The sequence below is a fragment of the Mustelus asterias genome, chromosome 11 (genome assembly GCF_964213995.1).
Source record: "Mustelus asterias chromosome 11, sMusAst1.hap1.1, whole genome shotgun sequence".
NCBI classification, from domain to species: domain Eukaryota; kingdom Metazoa; phylum Chordata; class Chondrichthyes; order Carcharhiniformes; family Triakidae; genus Mustelus; species Mustelus asterias.
The window spans coordinates 45,853,520-45,881,260 of NC_135811.1; the positions used below are offsets into that span (position 1 = coordinate 45,853,520).

Below are 27,741 nucleotides of genomic sequence, written 5' to 3' on the forward strand. Positions count from 1 at the left end.
AACTGACAAGGAGATTAAATTCTTGGTTAAAACAGCAGAGAAGAATTTGATTCGAGCACTTTGCCATTCAAGCTATAACATTGTTCAGTCATTAGCACCAACCAATTTCAACTAGTTTAGGTAACATTCCCAAATTCACAAAAAGTGAGATACAAAGACAAGCTATTCCTTATTAGATTGAAAGCTAATACAAACAGGAATAAGTCATTTAGCACATCGAGCTTGTTCCACCATTCAACGGAATCATGGCTGGTCTTACCTCTATTTACCTGACTTTGTTCCATATTCCTCATTGCCCATACCCAAAGAAAAAGTCACATCAATTTCTGCTTTTGGAAACTGACCAAGCCACAACAGCTTTCAAACAGGCAGAGATCCAGATTTCCACAATCCTTCGTGTGAACTGCATTCTAACATCACCCCGGGAGAACCAGGACCAGGACAGGTTGTTGGTGATCTGGACACCTAAAAACTTGAAGCTCTCGACCCTTTCTACTTCATCCCCATTGATGTAGACAGGGGCATGTTCTCCTTTACGCTTCCTAAAGTCAATGACAATTTCCTTCGTCTTGTTGACATTGAGGGAGAGATTATTGTTGCCGCACCAGTTCACCAGATTCTCTATCTCATTCCTGTACTCTGTCTCATCATTGTTTGAGATCTGACCCACTACAGTAGTGTCGTCAGCAAACTTGAAAATTGAATTGGAGGGGAATTTGGCCAGATGGTGGAATTTGAATTCAATAAAAATATCTGGAATTAAGAATCTACCGATGACCAAGAAATCACTCTCGATTGTTGGAAAAACCCATCTGGTTCACTAATGTCCTTTAGGGAAGGAAATCTGCTGTCCTTACCTGGTCTGGACTATGCTGTGACTCTGGAGTCGCACAATGTGGTTGACTCTCAGCTATGCAGGTCAAGGGCAATTAGGGATGGGCAATAAATGCTGACCAGCCAGCGACACCCATGTCCCACGAATGAATAAAAAGATGTTTTCTTCTCCTATTGGGAAACCGGGCAACCAACATAGATCATGTTAGTACAACATGTAAAGAGGGGTTCCGAATGGGATTTTAAGAAAAGGATCACAGTTCACTACATGGCAGGTGAATCAAGTTCATTTCAAAGATTCACTCTGTCTGAACAAGCAGACTATAACAGATTTTATGATATCTTTCCAAATTATAGACAGTTAAACTTTGCAACCATACCAAATTCCACACATTCGTTACCTATGGATACGAATAGACAGTGACAAATTGTCAATCGCTGCATAACCATGCTGGTCACCTGTGTTTTTGTATAGTTTAAAAGGAGCATTTGTAACTTAATAGTTTCAAGTTATTACATCCCGTACCAGATGACTACTCCTGGAGCATAAATTCTAGCCTAGTTTTTCAGATGTACACAACCGAGTTCACCGCTGTCCAACATCCATCATGAGCATGCTGCTGTCAATGTTTTTCAGACCATATGTCCCTAGAATTGGATTGCAAGGCAGAATCTCCAGTATCAGAAAACGCAAGAAATTCATTTACAATTGAATCTTTTAAAGCAAATGTTTAAACTCAATTCTGTGCAGAATTACATAAAAATGGATCCATAAAATTGTGGATACAGTAAGATTAGAATTGGATCAGTAAGATATTTCCCGTGAACAACATCTCCACCTGACACTAACCCATGAAAGCACCTGCAAATTTGATAAGTCACAATATTTAAAAGTTTTTAAAGTTTATTTATTAGTCACAAACAAGCCTCACATTAACACTGCAATGAAGTTACTGTGAAATTCCCCTAGTCGCCACAGTCCAACACCTGTTCAGGTCAATGCACCTAAGCAGCATGTCTTTCAGAATGTGGGAGGAAACCAGAACACCTGGAGGAAACCCACGCAGACATGGGGAAAATGTGCAAACTCCACACAGACAGACAGTGACCCATGCTGGGAATTGAACCCGGACTCCTGGCACTGTAAGGCAGCAGTACTAACCACTGTGCCTAAGATGCATCAAATTAAACCATTTCTCAAATGGTGGATTTCACATTTAAGATTTCTAAACTTGAGATAAAACCAGAACATTCATGTTTCCACAATTTTTTTCTCAATAAAGAAGTCAAAATAGCAAAACAAAGGAACAATAGCACCGACAGTACACAAGTGTTCCTGTGGTGTAATAAATAGCTGCGTGTGTTATGGCCATCATCCATAACAAGGTACGAGAGGTACTATTAGCACTCTAAGTGTTATATAAATCAAATAGGTGCATAAAAAAAAACTGTCTGGGGTATCCTCTGTGGCATGCAAACCGCATGAAGATCCCATCTGCTTGGTTGACACTAGTCAAGTTGAAAGCTTTGGCTACCATGTAAGATGATTAAACCTACATCCATCAAGATGAAAGATAATTATTACCTTAGTCAGACACCACCTGTTTCTGCAGCATTCTTGAACTCAAAAGGACATGCTGAAACGTTCTTCTGAAGTTCATGTTTGACAGTTGCTTCAGGCAGTTCTCTTCATACCTATACTACAAACTCCGACTGCACTCCAGCATCCTGGAGCTTTCATATATACATATACACACACACACACTGTACAGGATAGTGGCTCATCTACATCACCAAGGACAACATAATCGAATGTGATGGTGCCTTTCTTGCAAAACAAAAATCCTAAATTGAATACAAAACCTCTTTTAGGAATGAGTCTATAAAAGTCAAAAGAACATAACTTGCATTCTTTACACGTATAAATATCTACACCTGAGGTAAGGACACGCCACTCCTTCACAATTACATTTTTGGAAATGCGATTTTGACAATACAATTATAGACAGCTTCTCTAACGGTGCAGCTTTCTTGCAGTCAGGATTAAGCTCTGACACATTGCACAGATATGGATTGTTTTCCAATCTCATTTCCCAGTGTCAGCACTAAACACTGCAAGATTGGATACAATTTCAGTCAGAAATTATCACCAAATCCAGTTTTATTGGTGCTCTGTAAACTAACCCCAGCATTCCAGAACCCAATTTGAAAATACTGCACCCTGTGATTTGTCTCTATTTCCATGGCTCTTTAATGTCCCCAAGAGACATTGAATTTGGGTTTTAGATTGGAGTTCATTTGAAACTAGCTTGTATTTGTCCAAAAGTTCAAATTAAACAGAGATTTCACCCCATCTGTCTTGGTTAGATTCAAAGTCCAGATCATAAGACGATAGAAGTTGTTCACTGAAAAGGGTATGGACAGGGTGAATTCCCCAGCAGCTGTTCCCCTTGGGTTGAAGGGCCAATCACGAGGGGGCATAGTTTTAGGGCAAGGGGCAGGAGATTCAGAGGGAATGAGAGGATTGTGTGTTTCACTCAGAGGGTGGTGGAAACGTGTAACACTGCCTGGGAAGGCAGTAGAAGCTGGAAACTTTAACCTTTTAAAAAAAAATATTTGGTTGAACTCTTGTCCCATATCCTTGAATGTTACAATGTTTCAAGTGCTGAAAAATGGTATTGTTGCGACTTTAGCAGTAGTTATTGTCGGTACAGACTTGATGGGCCAAATGACCTTTTCTGCGCTGTACGACTTAAAATGTCAATTTGCTTCATATCATGATTTTTTGAAAACTGTCAATTGGAAGTTGGGCAAGGTGTAAGCACCTGTGGAATTCAAAATCAGAATAATACAGGATAGACAGAAGCCATTTGTCCCAGCATGCCCGTAGAGCTAACTAACCAGCCTCCCTGTTCTTTCCCCACATCTCTGGAATGTTCTTTCCTTTCAAATTATTAATTCAACTCGATTTTGAAAGTTACTATTGAATCTGGTTGCACCACCCCATCATGCTGTGCATCCCAGATCACAACTTGTGTAAAAAGGTTTCTCACACCACTGCTGAATATTTTGCCAATCACCTTAAAATCCATGTCTTCAAACTGTCAGAAGAGTCAGTAACCACTCAACCAAAATCCTTAATGAGTTTGGAAGCCTCTTCAAAACTCTAGGAGAGCAACTCTCTAGGAGAGCAACCCTAGTTTCTCCAGTTAAGTCTCTCATCTCCTGTCTCCTTTTCCAAGGTCTTCCGACTGCTGTGGCCAACATTTCACAAGACTCCAGCTGAGACCAAACCAGTGCTTTTTCTTAATTAAAAAGCTTAGCACTTCCCATTTACTTTAAACTTTCTCAACTACATTGACAGCCACAGGTGAGGTGTTTGAAGATTGGAGGTGGCAAATGTTGTGCCTTTGTTTAAGAAGGGCTGAAGGGAAAAGCCTGGGAACTACAGGCTGGAGAGCCTCACATCTGTAGTGGGTAAGCTGTTAGAAGGTATTCTGAGAGACAGGATCTACAGACATTTAGAGAGGCAAGGATTGATTAGTGACAGTCAGCATGGCTTTGAGAGTGGAAAATCATGGTTCACAAATTTGATTGAGATTTTTGAAGGGGTAACCAAGAAGGTAGGCGAGGGCAGTGCAGTAGACGTTGTCTACATGGATTTTATCAATGCCTTTGACATGGTACCGCATGGTAGGTTGCTGCATAAGGTTAAATCTCTCAGGATTCAGGGTGAGGTAGCCAATTGGATAAAAAATTGACTTGATGACAAAGACAGAGGATGGTTGCTTTACAAACTGGAGGCCTGAGTGTAGCGGGGTGCCTCAGGGATTGGTGCTGGGTCCATTGTTATTTGTCATTTATATTAATGATTTGGATGAGAATTGAGGCGGCACGATTAGCAAGTTTGCAGATGACACCAAGATTGGTGGCATTGTGGGCAGTGAAGGTTATCTAGAATTGCAATGGGATCTTGATCAATTGGGCCAGTGAGCTGATGAATGGCAGATGGAGTTTAATTTAGATAAATGCGAGGTGATGCATTTTGGTAGTTAGAACCAGGGCAAGACTTACTCAGTTAATAGTAGGGCGTTAGGGAGAGTTAAAGATCTAGGGGTACAGGTTCATAGCTCCTTGAAATTGGAGTCACAGGTGGGCAGAGTGGTGAAGTCATTCAGTATGCTTGGTTTCATTGGTCAGAACATTGAATACAGGAGTTGGGAAGTCTTGCTGAAGTTGTACAAGACATTGGTAAGGCCACACTTGGAATACTGTGTACAATCCTGGTCACCCTATTATAGAAAAGGATATTAAACTAGCAAAAGAGTGCAGAAAGTATTTAGTAGGATGCTACCAGGACTTGATGGTTTTGAGTTACAAGGAGAGGCTGGAAAGACTGGACTTTTTTTCCCCCTGGAGCATCAGAGACTTAGAGGTGATCTTAGAGGTCGATAAAATAATGAGAGAGCCATAGGTAAGGTAGTCAATATCTTTTCTCAAAGTAGGGGAGTCTAAAACTAGAGGTCATATGTTTAAGGAGAGAGGAGAGATATACAAAAGGGTCCAGAGGGGCAATTTTTACACAGAGGGTAGCGAGTGTCTGGAACAAGCTGCCAGAGGCAGTAGTAGAGGCGGGTACAATTTTGTCTTTTAAAAAGCATTTAGATAGTTACATGGGTAAGATGGGCATAGAGGGGTATGGGCCAAACGTGGACAATTAGGACTAGCTGAATGGTTAAAGGGTTGGGCTGAAGGGCCTGTTTCCATGCTGTAAACCTCTATGACTGACTCTATAACCTGCCCTGCCACCTTCAAAAATTGGTGCAATACATCCCCAGGTCTCTGTTCCTGCACCCCATTAAATATTGTACCATTTTGTTTCTATCACCTTTCCTTATTCTTCCAAGAAAGCTCATTACTTCACACTTCTCTGCTTCAAATTTCATCTGCCACGTGCCTGCATACCTGAAACATAACTGGTCTTTAATATATTCATGCTGACATTCACTTATTAGTCCATATGTTCCCAAATGCGTCCTGGGTTATTGCCTCAAAATTTCCCACCACCTACACGAGGTTGACTAACCTGTAGCTGCAGGTTTTACACCCTTTCCATTCTTATTTCCCTCAATAAAGGTTAACATTGCCAGTACTCTGGCACCATCGCTATAATGTGGAGATGCCGGCGTTGGACTGGGGTAAGCACAGTAAGAAGTCTCACAACACCAAGTTAAAGTCCAACAGGTTTATTTGGTAGCAAATACTTGCTATTTGGTATTTGCTACCAAATAAACCTGTTGGACTTTAGCCTGGTGTTGTGAGACTTCTTACTGTACCATCGCTATAGCCAAGGAGGATTGGAAAACAAAGCACTCTCAATTTTAACTCTTGTATCCCTCAGTAATTTAGGATGTATCGCATCTACTGAGGCCCATGTCTCCACCCACCAACCTTTGCTTTAGATAAAAACATCTACAAAGACAGCTGCTGTATGATACATGTCCCATGCCATGTTTGGTCATCAGCAGGTCGAGACATTTGTTACCTTCATGTGGTCCTTTGACCAAGAGAGCGTGGAAAATGAATAGATTCCTGCCCTGCAGTTATGATGGCTGTGAATCCCTGGGGCTTTGGATAACCAACTGCCGTGTGCCAAAAGTACGCCACTTCAACACTCCCTTTCTCAACCATCCTCCCCCATCCACCACCCAAACAACTATGGCACAGCGCCCAACCTATAACCCAGGTATTCCACAGTTTTGCATGATCCAGGTCACATCATTCACCAGCTGTAGTATCAATTTGGTGACAAAAGTCTATTACATAAACTTAACCATGTATCGCTCTCCACGAGAGATCAAATGGAGCAAAACATTGTTTTAAAAGACGGTGAACAAAACATAACCCCAAGTTGGATTTGGGGTAAATGCATTATTTCATTGTAGTACTGAGCAGTCTGATTCACTGATTTCAGCAGAGGCTGGAGTAGGGCAAGGCTGGAACTGATCTCAGTATCCCCAGACCAGGGAGAGGGGCAAAGAAAAGAGAAACGCAAGCAGTTTAAGGTCCTTTCTCATGACCGCCTCCAGTGAGCTCTGCTAAATTAGTACATGTATATGGATTTTGATTTTAGACATTCCCCCATTTCAATGCACTCCTGGGTTGAATAGAAAAAACAACATTCCACTCCCTCACAGATAACCATTGAATCAAAGAATCCTCACAGTGCATAAGAGGCCATTTGGCCCACTGAGTCTGCACCGACTCTAACAGAGACTCTTACCCAGGCCCTCTCCCCACCCTATCCCTGTAATGCCACACATTTACCATGGCTAATCCATTTAACCTACACATCTTGGGACACCAAGGGGCAATTTGGCATGGCCAATTCATCTAACCTGCACTTTCAACTGTGGGGGGAAACCGGAGCAAACCCATGCAGACAAGGGGTCATGGGTGAAGAATTGGAATGCTGCCAGTGCTTGTGGAACTGCTTCAATATCAGTCATTGCCTTTTGGGGCAGGGAAGAGGGAAAATGGGTAAGAAAACAGAGGAACAAATGATTGCTTCCACTTTTTAGGTTTAGTTTATTTATTAGTGTCACAAGTAGGCTTACATTAACACTGCAATGAAGTTACTGTGAAAATCCCCTAATTGCCACACTCCGGTGCCTGTTTGGGTACACTGAGGGAGAATTTAGCACAGCCAACGCACCTAACCAGCACGTCTTTCGGACTGTGGGAGGAAACTGGAGCACCCGGAGGAAACCCACACAGACACGGAGAACATACGGACTCTGCACAGGCAGTGACCCAAGCCGGGAATCGAATCAGAGTCCCTGGCGCTGTGAGGCCACAATGCTAACCACTGTGGCACCGTGACTAGACAATACAACAGTTGTTTAAAAAAGGAATACATTCCAAATAGCAAACCAATTGTTTGGTGTTAACTCCCAGGATGGCAGATTCATTTCATCTAAAGCCTGTGCAAAATAAGTATCCCAATTAGAGGATCATCGGTTCCAGTTTGAGGTCACCACCTCCCAGCCATTCCAGGGATGTAAAGCAGGATAAATCACAGTCCTAGTTTAATACATAGAGTATAAAATGGCGAGATAGAGTCAGAGGTTTACAACATGGAAACAGGCCCTTTGGTCCAACTTGTCCATGCCGCCCTTTTTAAAAAAAAACCAAACCCTAAGCTAATCCCAATTGCCCGCATTTGGCCCATATCCCTCTATACCCATCGTACCCATGTAACTATCGAAATGCTTTTTAAAAGATAAAATTGTATCCACCTCTGGCAGCTTGTTCCAGACATTCACCACCCTGAGAGAGAAAAAATTGCACCTCTGGACACTTTTGTATCTCTCCCGTCTCACCTTAAACCTATGCCCTCTAGTTTTAGACTCCTCTACCTTTGGGAAAAGATATTGACTATCTACCTTGTCTATGCCCCTCATTATTTTATAGACCTCTATAAGGTCACCCCTCAGCCTCCTACGCTCCAGAGAAAAAAGTCCCAGTCTATCCAGCCTCTTCTTATAACTCAATCCATCAAGTCCCGGTAGCATCCTAGTAAATCTTTTCTGCACTCTTTCTAGTTTAATAATATCCTTTCTATAATAGGGTGACTAGAATTGCACACAGTATTCCAAGTGTGGCCTTACCAATGTCTTGTACAACTTCAACAAGATGTCCCAACTCCTGTATTCAATGTTCTGACCGATGAAACCAAGCATGCCGAATGCTGCCTTCACCACTCCGCCCACCTTTGACTCCACTTTCAAGGAGCTGTGAACATGTACCCCCTTGATCTCTTTGTTCTGTAACTCTCCCCAACGCCCTACCATTAACTGAGTAAGTCCTGCCCTGGTTCAATCAACCAAAATGCATTACCTCGCATTTGTCTAAATTAAACTCCATCTGCCATTCGTCAGCCAACTGGCCCAATTGATCAAGATCCCGCTGCAATTGAAGATAACCTTCCTCACTGCTCACCATGCCACCAATCTTGGTGTCATCTGCAAACTTACTAACCATGCCCCCTATATTCTCATCCAAATCATTAATATAAATGACAAATAACAGTGGGCCCAGCACTGATCCCCGACGCTCACTGCTGGTCACAGGCCTCCAGTTTGAAAAACAACTCTACAACCAGCCTCTTGGCTTCTGTCAAGAAGCCAATTTTGTATCCATTTAGATACCTCACCCTAGATCCCGAGAGATTTAACTTTATGCCACAACCTACCATGCGGTACCTTGTTAAAGGCCTTGCTAAAGTCCATGTAGACAACATCAACTGCACTGCCCTCATCTACCTTCTTGGTTACCCCTTCAAAAAAACTCAATCAAATTTGAGCCACATGATTTTCCACTCGTGATACTGGACTCCCAGCACTGAGCTGATCTTTTCACACTCCCTGCTCAGGGCAACAGATTGACAGCATAGCCACTTTTACATCCATTTTGATGTAACAGACTAAATGAATCCATTGACTCTCAATTCATTGACATTGCTGCTGTTACGCTGATGAGTTTATATCCTTGAGTTGACAATCAGACCAAAAGTAACTGGTGCAATCCCAGCATTACTGTCCGCACACAGTCAGACCAATTGTTCAGATCTATGGAGTGGTATTTTCATGCAGGTTTTATATTATCACACACACTGCTTGCATACGAGATGCTCGGTTTTTGAGGGCTGGGCACTTGAGGTGCGTTTGACATATTGACTCCAACAACTGGGAATGCATAAAAGCTCCATTACCAAGCGAATTCTCTTAATGAATTCCAAAGAGAGCCAGTCTACTGTATCCCTTGATAGTAGTGTTTTCTTGGACATTAATAACAGAAGAGATACACACGAGTGACAGCTATTGAATTTAATCCAAGCAGCGGCCAGGAACACAACTCGACAACTACAGCAAGTAAATCAAGCAGAATATAAAAAGCACAATGGATTCATTATTGCTGTGCTATCTGAACTGCTAGAATTACATTAGGTTCCTTGAATTCCTTGTTGGAACATTATGTTGTAATGGTCAATTACATTTAGGTGTGTCTTTGGCACCAAGTGTTGAATAGCCTGCGTTTTGTAGGCTGTTTACTGAAAACACGCATCTGTTTAAGTACTAAATTACTTTTGGAAAATGCATGTATTAATTTCAGAACTATATGAAAGTCTCCAGATTTTAAATCTACTTCTGGTTGGTGCATCAAGATCAATTTAGTTTTGTACCAAGTGATTTGCACTTGGTGTTTTACTGTGATTACCTGCAATATTACAGTTAACCTGAAGGCCAGATCAGATTACAGTCAGCAGGTTGTTTTATGCTCATGCAGTTTAAATGAAGGAGGAACCTAATGAAGGTGACGTCAGGTACTCAGATGACTGCACCTAGTTGCCATTTTCCTCCTTGGTCCCTTACACCTATTCATGAGGAGATGGGCACCCATCTTCCTAAAAACAGTCTGAGCCAGATCAGTAATGGAGTGTTACAGGAGAGTCAGTGGAGATGCTTGGTGGTGGAAACAGTTGAGTTGTTCTTGCACTGAGATGCACAGAAGTAGCACAAGGTTGGGTCCAAGAAAGAGATATATCTAGGTGGTGTCAGGTCAGATTTTTAAGTTTATTTATTAGTGTCACAAGTAGGCCCACATGAACACTGCAATGAAGCTACTGTGAAAACCTCCTAGTCGCCACACTCCAGCGCCTGTTCGGGTACCCGGAGGGAGAATTTAGCATGGCCAATGCATCTCATGAGCACGTCTTTCAGATTGTGGGAGGAAATCAGAGCATGCGGGGGAAACCCCCACAGACACGGGGAGAACATGCAGACTCTGCACAGACCGTGACCCAAGCTGGGAATTGAACCCAGGTCTCTGGTGCTGAGAGACAGCAGTGCTAACCATTGTGCTGCCCTGAATATTTGGAATAGATTGAATAGAAGGCTGGATGCTCCCTACATGAATTCAAGCACATGGTTCACTGATTTGCAATTGCAGAGATGGTTCCTGTACAAGGGACCTGAAACAATAAGATGGGATGGAATGCCCCTTCAGTATTCAGTCTGTTGAGACTGACTACATCAACAGATGCAAAGTGGTCTCTTCCAGAAAACAGCCAGTGCTCGTTGAATAAGGTATCAGAAGCTACCACTGCCTTAGATTTTGTTTTGACACCCTTTATTCGCCTCTGTGAAGAGACCAACAACATTTCAACCGCTTCATTCTTCTGGGTTTTCAGAAATAAAAAATAAAGACGGAAAATTAGAATGCTCAGCAGGTCTTATGGCATTTGCAGAGAGAAAGGTGGTTCACCTTTATCATCAGACCAGGCGAGCAATCAACCTGAAATGTTAAATCTGACCCTTCGTCTGCAGAGGCAGCCCAATCTGCTGATTATTTCCCAACATTCCATTTTAATTTCTGATTTTGAGCAGTATTTTGATTTTGGATTGTAAAAATTACATTCCTTTTGCAGCTGTACATGCCTCTGGCAGGCACTCCAGTGCATGCAAACATTTGCTGAGTGCAGTATTCAAGGCAATCCAGTCAAGAAAACGCAGCCATAACTACCTTAACAGAGGACACAGCTAGAAATATCCGTGTGAGAAAAGGTGCCAGATAAATCTGACCCCAAGATTTACTGAGCACAGGCAGACATGGAACTATTAGTGGAAGGCTTGAAGATTGAAGACAAGTCATGCATAGAACATAGAACTGCAAATATAAACTTGGCACACATTACTATTGTTGCAACATCTATATATTTGATAATTCACAAAAAGTTTTATCCAAGCTTACAGAGTGTTGACAAGTTAGATTGGGTCTTTCCAAAATAAGTAGAGGGTGGGTAAATAGATGTGTCCCTAGAGACACGACTACTCAAATCAGTAAGATTTGGAGGAGATTCACTTTTTCTGCAAAACCAGAACCATAAAACAGATGAAAAGTGAAAAGAGTAAAAAAGAGAGCGAAAAACACAATTTCCACCTCACCTTATTTGACAAAAATCTGTGCAACAATTCCCATTAGCAAAACATTCATGGCTAAAATAAAGAGTTTTATTTAAACGATCCCCCACATTTGGATGGAACAGTCCTTCTAGAATTTACTCTGTACATGAATGATGAGAAATTAAGACTGCTGCTCCAAATAATTGTGTGTTGCAAATATAAAGATCTACTATCATGCTTGCCAATTTTTACCCCGGTGGAATTTGGCATCAACTCTCAGCTATCTGCAAGACTTATGCTACAATAGGCCACTACTTTGCTTTCCAGGTGACCTCAGAAAATGCTGGAGTTTGCACTTCTGATTTTTAATACAAAACAATTCCAGTCATATCTAAAAAGAACGGTTTCCCTGGTGGATTTCTTGGTCAGTAATTTTCCAGTGACGTTGTAAGTTTACGATCCGCAAGTGGCAGAATGATCTTTGAATGGTCTGGCTCTGTCAATCAAAACATTGCAGAAACTGTTTGCACAGGCACATACTGGCATCTACCCAACAATGTGAAAAATGTCCAAGATATGTCCTGTTCACAATCATCCTTTCAGTTTACTCTCAATCAGCAAGTTGATGGAGGGAGTCATCACCAGTGCAATGAAGCTCATCGGTAACCTACTTATCATGCACAGCTTGGGGCCAATTGGCTCCCAACCTGGTGCAAACAGGCATTAAAAGCAAACTTCCAAAGGCAAATTGGGAGTGGCTATCCTTAACATCATGGCAGCATCTGACTGTGCAGCACCAAGGAGCCCCATTAACATTGACATCAGTGATGGCCTAGGTGATATTATCGCTGGACCATTAATACAGAAACTCAGCTAATGATCTGGGTTCCCAGGTTCGAACCCCACCACAGCAGTTGGTGGAATTTGAATTCAAAATAAAAATATCTGGAATTCAGAATCTACTCAGGATCATGAAATCACGGTAGATTGTGGGAAAAACCCATCTGGTTCACTAATGCCCTTTAGGGAAGGAAATCTGCTTACCTGGTCTGGCCTACATATAACTCCAGAGCCACAGCAATGTGGTTGACTCTCAACTGCCCTCCAAGGGCAACTAGGAATGGGCAATAAATGCTGGCCAGCCAGTGACCCCCACGCCCCACAAACGAACTGAAAAAATGAAGTGGGGATCAGGTGGAAAACCACAGGCTGGAGACACATTGGGCACAAAGGAAGGTGCTTATGGTTGTTGGAGGCTATCATCCTGGCCCTAGGACATCACTATAGGCGTTCTGCAGGGCAACATATTCTAGGTCCCACTACTGCAACAATGATCTATCCTCCAGAAGCAAAGTGATTTGCTGAGAAGAGCACGGTATTTAGCTCCATTTGCAGTGCTTCAGATAATGAAGCAATTCTTGGCCGCATGAAGTAAACCTAGATAAGAAAGCGAGGAACTGGGGCAGCACGCTGGCACAGTGATGAGTACTGCTCACAGCGCTGGGGACCTGGGTTCAATTCTAGCCTCGGGTCACTGTCTGTGTGGAGTTGATATTTTTTCCCTGTGTCTGTGTGGGTTTCCTCCGGGCGCTCCAGTTTCCTCCCACAGTCCAAAGATGTGCGGGTTAGGCTGATTGCTGGGCTAAATTGCCCTTTAGTGTCCGGGGGATTGTCAGGTAAATTTGTGGGGTTATGGGGATAGGGCCTGGGTGGGATTGTGGTCAGTGCAAACTTGATGGGCCAAACAACCTCCTCCTGCACTGTGGGGCTTCTATGATTAACTATGGGATTCAGAGATATTTAAGGGTCACAAATATAGAAATCACCATTAATTAGTGAACAGGTACAAAATAGGTGAAAAGGGCTAATGGAATGAAAAGGGATAGGTGGCAATCATGTTACAGGTGTATAAAACTCTGGTTAGCCCGAATTTGGAATATTACATTTAGTTCTGGGCACCATACTTCAGGGAAGATATACTGGTTTCAAGGATCAGGGAGTGTGGTGCAGATACACCAGGATGATACTGGGACTAAGAGAATTAAAGTATGCATACACTCGGTTTGTATTCCAAGGTAAAGATGTGACTGAATTGAGGTGTTTCAAATAATTCAAGGATTGGATAGAGCAGATAGGAAGAAACTACTTCCTTGAGGGACAGGTAACCCCAAAATTAGCATTAGGTAATATCAGGAAGTACTCAGACAAAAAAGGTAAAGGAAAACTGGAATTTCCTGTCAGAAGCTTTTGCGGCTGGGGCAAGGGAAAACTGGTATTGTTAGATTTTTGAGAGATAAAGTTTTGAGGGTCATAAAACTAATGTTGGTAAATAGAGTTAGAATTACAGATCAGCGATCATTTTATTGAATGCCAGAGCAGACCTACGCCTGTTCCGTGTGTTTTATGTACAAGTATCAAGAAATTATTTTCAATAACAGAGAATAACCACCTCCACATGACATTCAAATTATTAAGACATCACTGGGTCTGCTACCATCAACATCCTGTGGGTTTGCCATTTACCAAACATTCCACCTCATCAGCTGAATGTTATGGCAGGTGATGCAAGATGTCAGGTCACCACCATGTTCAAGGGGAGCTAGGAGTGGGAAATAAATGCTGCTGAGGAACACTCTCCTAAATTCAAATTCAGCTTAGTGTCTTTCTGCTGAAATTTCAACCATTTTCACATCCTGCAAATTCCCCTACAAACCACACACCATCCTGACTTGGAAATATATTGCCGTTCCTTCACAGTCACTGGGTCAAAATCCTGGAATTTCCTCCCTAACGGCATTGTGAGTCAACCCACAGCACATGGACTGCAGCAATTCAAGGCACCACCACCTTCTCAAGGGGAACTAGGGGTGGGCAATAAATGCTGGCCAGCCGGTGACACCCACGTCCCATGACTGAATATTAAAAACTTGAAAAGTTCCAGAAATACCCATAAAAAGTAGAGTGCAAGATGGACAAGTCAGCATTAGATACAATTTATGATGTCTATTTCTCAGAAAAACTCAGGTTGATATTTTGTGGATTTGCATTACTCAAGGAAGCTGAGGAAAAACCAAAAGTGGGCCCAAAAAGCTCCATAGCAACCTTCCTCAGAGGCCAGAGATGCATCTTCATCTCACTGCAGGAATTTTCTCCCTCTGAGCCCAGACCCAAACTTCCTCTCAATGTTCTCTCCCTCTCTTCTGCCACCTCCAATCAGAGTCAATACCTTAATTAGTCCCTCCCTATTCCCCCACAAGACGCAACACATGTACATTTTCTCCTACTTTCCATGTGGAAATATTTATTAAAAACAAGGCCAAAAAAACACCAACATTTTCCCTCAAACTAACCCAAAACATGAAAAGCAATTTCAGAGTGGTCAGTGACCACTGACCCCATCCAACTGGGCTTGGTCTGATTCGTCCATCCAAAAACCAGCATGATCAAAAATCCAGCACAGACTCGGTCCCCGAGGCTGCTGATCTTCGAAACATGCACCCGCCCTGATACAACAGCAAAATACAGTAAAAGCTGGAAATCTAAATAAAATCAAATGCTGCTACAAAGGGGGCCATTCAGCTGAAGCAACACTGCTTCTCTCCCCACAGAAGCTGCCAGGCCTGCCAAGTATTTCCAACATTTTCTGTTTTTATTTCACTTAACATTCGTATCAATTTTTTTCGTTCCTCTACCTTTCCTTTCATGCACCTTCGCCCACTGCTCTTCACTTATTTTCCCCCTTTCCCCTCCCTCATTGAGCAGGCCAACATCAATCCCACACCACGGACCTGTGAGAAATGGCACAAAGCAAGAGGGAACTGTGGTGTCAGGCTTTTTAAACCTTTTTTCCAGTGTTACGTGCATGGTCAGTCCTACTGCCAATCTTCAAAAAATCTTGACATGCAATGCCAGTCCCACTCCCAAAACATGCTGACATTTTTATGCTGGCACCTCAGCTTATAGTCTATTACATGATGCTGGTACATTCAAACAGTTGTATTCTAACTAGCTGGGCGTCCTCTTTCAGGGTAGGTGATAACAGACATGAGCGATAACTATAAAACAAACCTCATGAATTCAAGTAACAGGCACCTGAAATTCAGGCTGAGTGCTAGAGGGAGCACAGCAAGAAACTTTTAAGCACTGTAAGAGCTATATAGGTGTTTAAAATAATTGTATATAAACATTGTTCATTTTTGTGTTTGTAGTAGAGTTTTCTTGTCCCTTGGCCTCAAGTTGTTGCCAAAAGAATGTTGACTTCATTAGTCCTCGCTAGTTATGTTGGATGGTATTTGCTGACTTGAAACAATGGTTTTTTTTAAAAAAAGCTCCTTAATTACCAATGTCCATGCCAACTTGCTTCTTGTTCAATGGTAGATTTCTGACTAGTTCAAGTACCATTCAGGCCACAAACACAAGGGGGACAGTTTGACAAATACTCTTGGGTATTGTGAAACCAGGATCAATGCTCCCTTACAATAAATTGAATACACTCCTTGATCAGATCTCCATGACATTGCTCACAATGAGGAAAGTTCAACAGAAATTAAGTGTGACAATGAAATAAGTTATTTGGATTTCTATTTTGTAACAGATAAAGTACTTGCGTTGGTTCCTTGCGATAAAAGTTTCAGAATCACAGTAACTAATGCAAGTGGCTGTTTATTTTAAAAGGAATGCTTACATTAGTGAAAATAAGCCTCATCTCTTTAACCCATTCACCAGCTTATAAATAAGCCTCCAGAGTATTTACGGATGGTATAGAAGTGCAACCTGCAAATTGTGGCTTGTTCCAGTAAACTCCCAGCCCCGCAGCATGTGAAACTGGATAGGAAGCTTTGATTGTCAATGCTGCTACGACTTGTCCTGGGGAAGCCTCCAATATGGGGGAGGGGGTCAAACAGAGTTCAGTGAACTGATGAACCAACACAATATCGGCTTTCTCAAGGTACTCCTTTCACTTACCTCCAATCCCTGCTCACTATTAAACTGATGGTTTATACTGAGTAAATAAAAGAACATCTTCCCCTGCCAAATCACCCAGACAAGGTCCCATACGCAAAGACGCTGCACTAGGTTGATTTAGACTGCTGCGCTGCGACAAATACAAATAGGAGTTCAAAAGTTCAGATGAACCATGAACTTTGCCACTTCACAGCAGGCTATTCCACAGAAATAGCCAAAGACGGAAAAGTAGCTAAAGGCCCTCGGGGACTGACAAACTTTTTGTGGGATTGTAGGTGAAGTTAAGTTTGTCAGTAAAGTGTCTTTCCTTCCCAGGGTGCAAGACGAAGTACATTTAACGAGAAAAACAAACTATCGGGGAGCTATGGACTAATAGGGTAAAGTTATTTGCTTCTAGTCCTCGCAAGAGGTTTGATCTGACTTTCCAAACTTCCTGCGTACATGTTCAACAAATCTGTCCAAGTTATCCAAGAGAGAGAATTCCAAGTGGGTTTGTATTCCTGTCGTCTCGTGGCTGGGGCAGCATTCCTCTCTGCCAGTGCAAAAAATCAAAACAAACGGGTCATGACTTTCTATATTTGTTTAAAGCTGATCTGTGTATCATCTTGTGATGTGGCCTTGGATCCAACCATGCAAAAACAGTATAAAGCTCAAACTAGGCTGGGAATGAGAAATATGCATCGCATGTGCCTTTCGCATTATGTGTTATCAAGGAAATTACTCATTCAGGTTTTCAAAGGAATGAAAACACGCACATACATTGACATCTTGCTAATGCCAAGACCAGCAGCTACAGTAACCCAGTGGAACTAAACGCCTGCAAGACAAGCAGCCTCGGACCAATTTGTCAGTTATTAGACACAATTTACCATACCGGTGCCCCTCAAAAATAACATTTGCTTAGCAAAATCCTTCAGGATTTTGAAAAGGCTTCAGGGAATAGTAATACTACAATCACAGGCTATAAAGACTGCTTTTCATTAGATCCCAACAGGGTTCAAGTCTGAAGAGAGAATAGGCTATTCAAACAACTTGGAGCAAAAGATTATAAAAACTATAAAGCAAAGTTTGATCGGGAAGATACTGACTACACTTTCTTGAACATATTGGAAAGGAGCAAAATAATAGAACATGCTAGAAAAGCTCAGGAGCTCAAGTAATATTTCACTGTTGCAAGAGACCGCCCCACGCTTTGGGGAAAATCAGAGGATTTTGTGGACAGATTCCTGGTTTAGTGGAAGCTTACACAGAGATTAAAGATCAGGGTCTTTATCACACCCTGATAAATCCCAATTTGCTAAATGATCACATTGCGGATAAGCTTATCCCTCACGGAGACCGCATCATGAAAGAAAACTGGAGGTGAAAATTTTTGTTTGTTCATTTATTTAAACAAATTAAAATCAGCAAGATGACTTTCAGCAGTTAAATGCTAGATTGCAGGTCTACAGACAGCATTCAAGGCGACCTTTGTGAAGGGAGTCCAGAAGATGGCACAGTTAGGAATGACCTTCACCTGACTGGGGGTTGAGAGAATAACTCGTTCATCACCAGTAAATTACCATGAAATATAAACTTTGCCGACCTTTGTTTGGTAATAGGCTCCGATAAGTTTACCCTCGGTACGAAAACTAAGTGCATTCTACACAGCAGAGGGGAGCCCCTCCTCACATCAAGCACAATGGAGCCTACATTCCACTGAAGAAAGGAGAGGAAGTAGACAAACTAAACTATGAATAGACTGTGACAAATGCAATTCCGATTCTATTTTTGGGGGTGGGGGGGGCAGAAAAGTTAGTGAAAGAGAATCCTGTTACTGTGCCTTGCAATGAGAGACACAGCGATAACAGCAAATAGTGCACTATAGATACAGAACCATAACTAGATAGAATTCCTCCTCAATAACATTGCACAAAACAATAATTCAAAATGACACGGTGATACTACTACATAGCAGCATTAAGATACAATATCTATGTAACAGGGAGAAACTATGAAACATCCCACCAGAGAACCAGTTACAGGAATATGAAATATAGTCATGGTGTACAGTCCAACAGAGCAGAATTGGACTTGGCTTTCTCCGTATGGCTAAGTAGCCAAGTAATAGAGACTAGGGCGGCACAGTGGTTAGCATCGCTGCCTCCCAGCGCCAGGGATCCGGGTCCAATTCCGGTCTTGGGTGACTGTATGTGGGGTTTGCATGCTCTCCCAGTGTCTGCGTGGGTTTCCTCCAGGTGCTCTGGTTTCCCCCCACAGTCCAAATGGAAACAGGCCCTTCGGCCCAACTTGGAAGAACAAGGAAAGGCGATATAAAACAAAATGGTACAATATTTAATGCGGTGCAGGAAGAGAGACCTGGGGATGTATTACACCAAATTTTGAAGGTGGCAGGGAAAGTTAGAGTCATAGTGGTTTACAGCTTGGAAACAGGCCCTTCGGCCCAACTTGTCCATGCCGCCCAGTTTTTACCATCAAACTAGTCCCAATTGCCCACGTTTATCCCATAGTCCTCTATACCCATCTCACATAACTGTCTAAATGCTTTTTAAAAGACAAAATTGTACCCGCCTCTACTACTGCCTCCAGCAGACACTCGTTCCCCTCTGGGAGAAAATATTGCTCCTCTGGGCCCTTTTGTATCTCTCCCCTCTCATCTTAAACCTATGCCCTCTAGTTTTAGACTCCCCTACCTTTGGGAAAAGATGTGGACTATTGACCTTATCTATGGGTCTCATTATTTTATAGACCTCGATACAATCACCCCGAAGCCTCCTACGCTCCAGGGGAAAGAGTCCCAGTCTATCCAGCTTCTCCTTATAACTCAAACCATCAAGTCTAGGGGCGGCACGGTAGCACAGTGGTTAGCACTGCTGCTTCACAGCTCCAGGGACCTGGGTTCGATTCCCGGCTTGGGTCACTGTCTGTGTGGAGTTTGCACATTCTCCTCGTGTCTGCATGGGTTTCCTCCGGGTGCTCCGGTTTCCTCCCACAGTCCAAAGATGTGCAGGTTAGGTTGATTGGCCATGCTAAAATTGCCCCTTAGTGTCTTGGGATGCATAGATGAGAGGGATTAGCGGGTAAAATATGTAGGGATATGGGGGTAGGGCCTGGGTGAGATTGTGGTCGGTGCAGACTCGATGGGCCGAATGGCCTCTTTCTGTACTGTAGGGTTTCTATGATTTCTATGATTCTACGAAGTCCCAGTAACATCCTAGTAAGTCTTTACTAAAAGGCTTTCTAGTTTAATAATATCCTTTCTATAATAGGGTGACCAGAACTGTACACAGTACAGATGTGCAGGTGAGGTGGATTGGCCATGCTAAATTGCCCCCAAGTGTCCCAAGATGTGTAGGTTAGAGGGATTAGCAGAGTAACTATGTGAGGTTGCAGGGATAGGGCCTGGGTAAGATACTCAGAGTTGGTGCAGACGTGATGGGCCAAATGGCCTCCTTCGGCACTGTAGGAACTCTAATGATTCTATGAAGGTTCCAGCTTTACTCACTAACCTGCCAGGTTTACTGATCTCAGTAACATTGGCAGTTGCGGTACCACTGTTATCATCAGGTTATGGAAAGAACAATCGCAAGATTTCTGTTTCAAACAACCACCTTGTGATATTCATCATTGAGGCTTATTGATGGATAATGGTCATTCTCATGGAGGTACTGGGGAGTAACCAGCAGCCTTTGAAAAGGAGCAGATGCATCTAGGAGCGAAGAGTAGAAAATTCCCAGATGGCAAATGTGAATTTTTACCCCAAGGCTGTGATTGTCCCAAATTGGGACTAAGTGCCCACATGTGATTGATGCTAATCTATGCAGACAACCTGCTGGCCAGCCTTGCTATTCCAAGACCTCAGCTCCGAGAGACAGCCCCCCCTCCCCTCGCCCAACCAGGGGAGCACCATCAACCCCTCAGCAAAGGGGGGCATCCACCCAGCAAAGAATGACTAAAAAGCTAATTTAAAAAAAAGAGGAAGCGTACAACAGGAAGTTAGCTAGAGACAGAGAGAGAGGCAGGCAGGCAGAGAGACACAGAGTCTGGGGAATTATTAACAGGAAATAAGGAACGGGGGATGCATTGAGCAGACATTTTGTGTCAGACTTCATGATAGAAGACTTAGAAAACTTACCAAAGATAACTGAAAATCAAAGTTAATTGGAGGGAGGGACTTAAAACAATCACCATTACCAGGGAAAAGGTGCTGGGACAACAATTAGATGTAAAGGCTGAAGTCCCCAGCAGTAGATGGCCTGCATCCAAGGGTCTTAAAAATAAGTGGTTGTGGTGATCGTAAATGCTTTGGTTATAAATCTTCCAAATTTCCTTAGATTCTGGAAGGGTTCCAGTGGATTGGAAAATAGCAAAAATAACAGGGAAGGAGGGAGACAGAAAGCAGGAAATGATAGGCCAGTTAGCCCATCATCTGTCAATCTCAAACATCTCGAGTCCATTTTCAAGGAGGTTGTAGCAGGACTTAAGTCAAAATTTGATCAGACAGAGTCAACATAGGTTTAACCCATTTATTAGTTTGTTGAAGTAGTAAGGAAGGTGGGCCCCATATCCAAGGAAGGATGTGCAGGCCTTGGAAAGGGTCCAGAGGAGGTTCACAAGAATGATCCCTGGAATGAAGAGCTTGTTGTATGAGGGACGGTTGAGGATTCTGGGTCTGTACTCATTGGAGTTTAGAAGGATGAGGGGGGATCTTATTGAAACTTGCAGGATACTGCGTGGCCTGGATAGAATGGATGTGAAGAGGACGTTTCCACTAGTAGGAAAAACTAGAACCAGAGGGCACAACCTCAGGCTAAAGGAACAATCCTTTAAAACAGAGATGAGGAGGAATTTCTTCAGCCCGAGAGTAATGAATCTGTGAAACTCTGCCACAGAAGGCTGTGGAGACCAGATCATTGAGTGTCTTTAAGACAAAGATAGATAGGTTCTTGATTAATAAGGGGATCAGGAGTTATGGGGAAAAGGCAGGAGAATGGGGATGAGAAAAATATCAGCCATGATTGAATGGCAGAGCAGACTCGATGGGCCAAGTGGCCTAATTCTGCTCCTATGTCTTATGAATAAAGGGGATTCTGTAGATGTGGTGTACTTGATTTCCAGGAGGAGTGAGATAAGGTGCCAGAAAAGTTACTACACAAAATGAGGTGACATGGTGTATGGGGTAACATTAACGGGGTAAAGGGTTGGTTAGCTAACAGGAAGCAGAGCAGGGACAAATGGGTCTTTTTTGAGATGGCAAACTGCAACAGCATGCCACAGGAATCAATGTGGTTTACAAACCAAGTAAATTTGGACTGAGACACCAAATGTACGCTCGCTAAATTTGCCAATAACACAGACAAGTAGGAAAGCAAGTTGTCAAGAGGAGACAGAGTCTGCAAAGGAATATAGACAGGCTAAGTGAGTGGGCAAAATTTCATCAGATGGAGTACAATGTGGGAGTGCGAGAACTTGTCCATTTTGGCAAGAATAGAAAAGCAGCATACGATTTAAATGGAGAGAGATTGCAGAACTCAGAGGTATGGTGGGAACTGGTGCATGAATCTCAAAGTTAATATGCAGGTACAGCAAGTGATTAGGAAGGCAAATGGAATGTTGGCATTTATTGCAAAGGGAATGGAATATAAAAGTCGGGAAGTTTCACTGCAGCTGTGAAGGACTTTGGCCAGACCACATCTGGAGTACTGTGTACAGTTTCAGTCTCCTTATTTGAAAAAAAAATTATATATTGTGTTAGAAGCAGTTCAGGGAAGGTTTACTTGGCTCATTCCTGGAATGAGAAGTTTATCTTATGAATGCTGAATGGGTTGGGCTTATATCCATTGGAGTTTATAAGAATGAGATGATCTTATTGCAATATATACAAGATCCTGAGGGATTTGATGGGTTAGATACTGGGCAGATGTTTCCACTTGTGGGAGAGACTAGAACCAGGGGACATAGTTTAAGAATAAGCGGTCTACTGTTTAATACGGAGATGAGGAGAATTATCTTCTCTCAAAGTGTTGTTGTCTGAAATTTCCTTCCCCTGAAAATAGTGGAGACTGGGTCATTGAACGTATTCAATGCAGAGTTGGACAGATTTTTGAAAGATAAAGAAAGCTGAGGATTATGGGGGGGACAGACAACAAAATGGAGTTGAGACCATAACCAGATTAACCATGATCTTACTTAATGACAGAGCAGGTTTGAAAGGCTGAATGACCTACTCCTGCTCCTCAGTTTTATGCTCCTATATTTGGGGTCTCAAGGAATCAGGGATATGGGAAGCAGGTAAGAAAATGGAGTTGATGCTGATGGTCAGTCATGGTAGTGTTGAATGGTGAAGCAGGCTTGAACAGCCACGTGTCTCACTCCTGCATCCATTCCTTGCTGTTCTGATAATAGCCTTGGCATTCTACACTGACTAGGACATGCAAAACTGAAGATATTTTGTACGAACGGTAAACAGAACAACAAGGTTGACTCTGTGTGTCTAAGTTTGGAGACATGCTCGGCTCTCCTAATTTTCCCATTTTGCCCACGAACAATGCCCACTACTGGCAGGATCAGAATCTCACCCTATGCCTATAATAATATGGGTAGCAACTTTGTACTAGAGTGCCCATGGCAGGAATGAAACATCTTTTCAGTGATCATAGTATTAGGTTTGAGGTGTATTTATTGCAATAAGCTTGGAAAGTGAAGACTGGTTAATAACTCATCCACAGATTTATCCTGAGATAAATTATCGAAGTGTTATTTCTTAGGGAGGAGTTCAGAAGCCTCTGCAATCTATACATGCAGTTGAACCCAACTTCACCAATATTTTGGCATAAGAGCACTAAATAATGGAGTGAAAATCCTATTGCTATATTCCACATTTATTATTTTAAACCCCAATCACAATGCCAGTCGTTTTCAACCACATGAAAAGGCAGAGTATAGGACAATGTGATTGGCGCAGGCTCGGAGGGCCCAAGGACCTGTTCCTGTGCTGTATTGTTCTTTATTGCAGAATGGACTGCAATTAACTTTCAGCTCAACCTTACTACGCAAAACGAATAAAATACTCATTCCCATACAGTTAGGCTTCTAATCTCATCTCACATTGTACTACTAGGTGAAGTAGTCTCTCCCACAGAGAGAGAATGCAAAGTTATGATCCTCCTCCCACATGAAGAAAGCCACAAACAGAAGCGTGTAAAGTGAGACATTGGCTCATCTTTCTCTCTAGTAGTCAGACAGCAACAAAACAGGCAACGTTAGAAACTGAGATTCGGGGTTCTTTTTTAAATTAGCAGACATTTTGTTGGGACTATTAAAGTCCAATGCCTAGAAAATTAATTTCATTTCCTGCAAAGGAAATCTCCTTTGCCTCGAACTCCCACCTGCAGTATTTCGGAACTTCTGACTGCATGGAACTTGGCAGCGAGGTCACCAGCCTTTCAAGCCCCAAGTTCTAAAGGTCTTTAATCAGGCCATCCGTAAAACTAATACTCCAAATGCCAGCATCTCCCCTGGGGTTTTGTTTGGCCTACACGTGAACTTCAGTCTACTTTCACCGCTGTTCGGACAGAGTACAACCCCGCAGTCGGTAGCAAGAACAATTTAGAATCAAGGTACACTTCTTTGCACCAGTTCTGAAACATTCATCAGGAGACATTAGAATGACTGACTTACGCCTTAACATAGATATCACTCATCTCTTCTCCAGTAATGCTCGTTTCATCCAGCAGAACGTCACTGGTATTCCAGATGATGCAGCGAAGGAAATACCTGCAACAATCACATGAAGTCACCAAAATGACAATGCACAGGAAAACTGAATCAACAACACGAGATCCATGACCAGACAGTAGTTCTTCCACTGACTGTTTAATATGTCGTATAAAAGGATGTGGGAGTTTGGTCAACCTTAGAAAAAAAATGCCCAAGTGTTACCATGTGTGATATCACCAGGTGAATGCTTTACATTCTTCTAATGAATTAGGCCATTTAAAACATTAGGTATTAACACCACTCAAAATCGTAATGTGGAATTTGACACTTGGTACGAGTATCAAATTGTCAAGTTAATTCTGTTTTTTTCTTGAAGGCTCTTATTTTGGGAAGGTGGTGCAGGAAAACAGGACAAACATCACAGCTGAGTGCATTTCAGACCACCTGTGGCATTTATATGTACATGTTCCCAACAGGTGTCATTAATTGTACAGAACCATTGGTAAATTTGCCATCCCTAGCCCGGTCAGCTGCAATGAGGTGTGGAAGGAATACAGATGCCCAAGGCCCACCTCCTTCAAAAGGCACTTAAAACTGTCAAATCAAAATGAGAATGTAGCTTCTTGCTGAGATATATGCTTCTTGAGATTTTGAAGCTCAGCCAAGCATTTGTAGTAGGCTCAGCTGCAATAACAAGTTTCAAATAAAATTAGTCTACTGGAAAGATGGCCTCCAAGCTGTAGATGCGGTTTCACTTCCAAATCCAACAGAGTCAATCAATGGAATGGATGAGGTTTTTAGGTTTCTAAAAAAAAAACTTTCAATGGCAGAGTAAGTCACAATTGAAAACATGTGTTTCCCAACATTTTTTTTTACAGTTTTGAATGCATTAAAGCATTTGGGGAAAAAAAAATGTTTTTCAACAAAAACTGTGCTGGTTAATCTAACAGTCAACTTGCCTTTTCAGGGAGGGCTCTGATCATTTACAGCAGTTAAAACTCATTGCAATCCCATGCAGCATTGAACAGTGACATTTGAAATCGTCAAAGCATTTAACACTTGCCTGGCAGAATGTTTGAGTCTCATTAACAGACATGCCCTAGTGCTCACAAATTCTTGAACCTTGAGTTTTTGTACAGCTCACAAAAATGGCATGGGAAAGAACTTCAAATTCCCCATGGCCCTCACAATGGTGTTCCTGACCTCAGAAGGATGTGCATACATTTTGTTCTTCCTCAACCCGCAAAAACACCACAAAAATAATGCAGGGTCGGGTAGGTAAAAGAACGAGAGAAAAGAAAAAGAACCTTTTACGGGGTGGTGTGGTTCCTGCTTCCTGCCCCCATAGCCAAGTCAGGGGAGGGGCAAGGAGGGCAGAGGAAAACAGAGCCTCCTATGATACTGCTGGTTGCCCCTCAAAAATGGAATTCTGGAAGTAGTGCTACTTGCTGCAAGGTGAGAATTCTGCCACTCTCTCAGGAGTAAGTCCCACCCTGAGAGAGCAGCCAGCCATCCAAATGGCTGGTACCTCTGTAGTTCCAGCAGCACCAAGCAGGAACAGTGCTTATTGCTGGGACCACTGGCAGCCCCAACAGAGAGGCTTCAGATACGTCCAGGGTATCGCTGGAACCAGCCTGGCATGCTCTGGTGAGGGCGTGAAGGACCAGGTCTGAGACACTAGGTGGTGGCAAGACGAGAAGGGGGAGGGAAAAGGAGTAGAGGGACTTTGGCAGAGTAGGGGAGGGGTCGATGTGAGGAGAGGCACTTCTAATGTTTCCAGAGGACCCGCAATAGGAGGTCAACCTCTCCCTTGTACCCGATGAGCCCATGCTGCTGGGCTTCCAGACTGGTGTGTGCCCCTCCATGTTGAGAGGGGATGAGGCCTTAAGTGGTCATCAGTTGGCCACTTCTGGGCCTCAACAAGCCTAATGATGGGCAAGCCACCAGATGACTCCAACGACTCTGCAAAATCTAAAAGATCTGGGGTGCAGCATAGGCAAAGGATACCAGCTTACCCTCCCTTCAAACTCACAGGTAGGGAGCACAAAATCCAGCTCCATTTCCTGATCCAATTCCCACCTCTATTGGGAGGCAAATAAATCCACAGCTACCAACCTCTGAGCTGCCTACCATTATTAAACCCGCCATCCAGAAACTTACTAAAATCTCAAACTGACTTTTTATAAAAAATAACTTGTAGAAGAAAGTAACCAGGGCAACTAAGTTAGTTTCCTCTGACACACCAGATTCATCATATTGCAGCCACTGGACCAAATACAACTCTAATCCAAATTCATTGAGAGACCTTAAAACCTTTGGAAATGTTCAGAATAAAGCCATTAACTGCAATCAGCATTTCCTACCCACCTCTGGGGACTGAGCACTTGCAACAAGTGCCATGTGCGTTGGTACATCTCAGCACTTCTCACCTACAATTGTCACCCTATAATGCTGTCAATAGAAAATGCGATTCACAACACATCCATATCAAAAACCCCCCTCACCCAAGACACGTAGTGCATAGTTTAAGCTACGTGGCTGCGAGTTCATAGTTTTGTCAAAGTCAAAAAATAGATTGTGCAGGCCAACAGAAAATACATATTAATATTCAGACATAATTGATGCCAATATGGTGAACTTACTTTTTGGGCTGTCGGGGAGTAATATCGAATGGTGGCCCAGGTGGACCGAGACTCTTTGGGTAAACATCAACCCACATTTGAAGTTTTCCCTAAAAGCAGGAAAGTGGAGTTAATATTTCTGACAAACATTACGCAATCAAGATAACGTCTGATAACTATATCTGCACAACCCCACTATTTAGATTGGCATACTCAATGACAGCATTAAATAATGCAAAAGAACACAATGTCAGCTGTCTAGTTATCTGGCAAGGAACAGGTCAGAGCTCACATTACAAAATACAGATGAGAAGTTCTCTGCCAACTCTTCTGTCTTGAGGTTTTTTTTTATAACCACTTTGTTTTCAAAACACTACATGCCAGCTCTCTATTGGCTTTTTGTAAATTTCAGTATTGTTCTCCAGAAGTCAAAGACTTCATGGGGCCCAGAGACAATGTTGAGAACTCCCAGGCCAACTGCCTTCTGATTGTGTATCACTGTCACCATATCTGCCAGGTCTGTCCTGCTGGTGAGACAGGACATTCCCTTGAATGGTGATGTCTGGGACATTATCTGTAAGCTACAATTGTGTCAGGTTGCTGCTTGACTTGTCTGAGAGACAGATGCTAGTAAGGAG

The 27,741-nt window shown here is 42.7% G+C and overlaps 1 protein-coding gene across 1 annotated transcript in view; it reads right to left on the reverse strand.

Annotated features, from left to right (window-relative positions):
- Positions 1-27,741, reverse strand: part of LOC144500502 (myoferlin-like) — a 228,154-nt gene that overhangs the window by 30,784 nt on the left and 169,629 nt on the right. Inside the window, exons 48-49 of the mRNA XM_078223532.1 lie at positions 27,125-27,213; positions 24,444-24,539 (exon numbers count right to left, since the gene is read on the reverse strand). Coding sequence (XP_078079658.1) covers positions 24,444-24,539; positions 27,125-27,213 — 185 coding nt within the window. The remainder of the gene's footprint in view (positions 1-24,443; positions 24,540-27,124; positions 27,214-27,741) is intronic.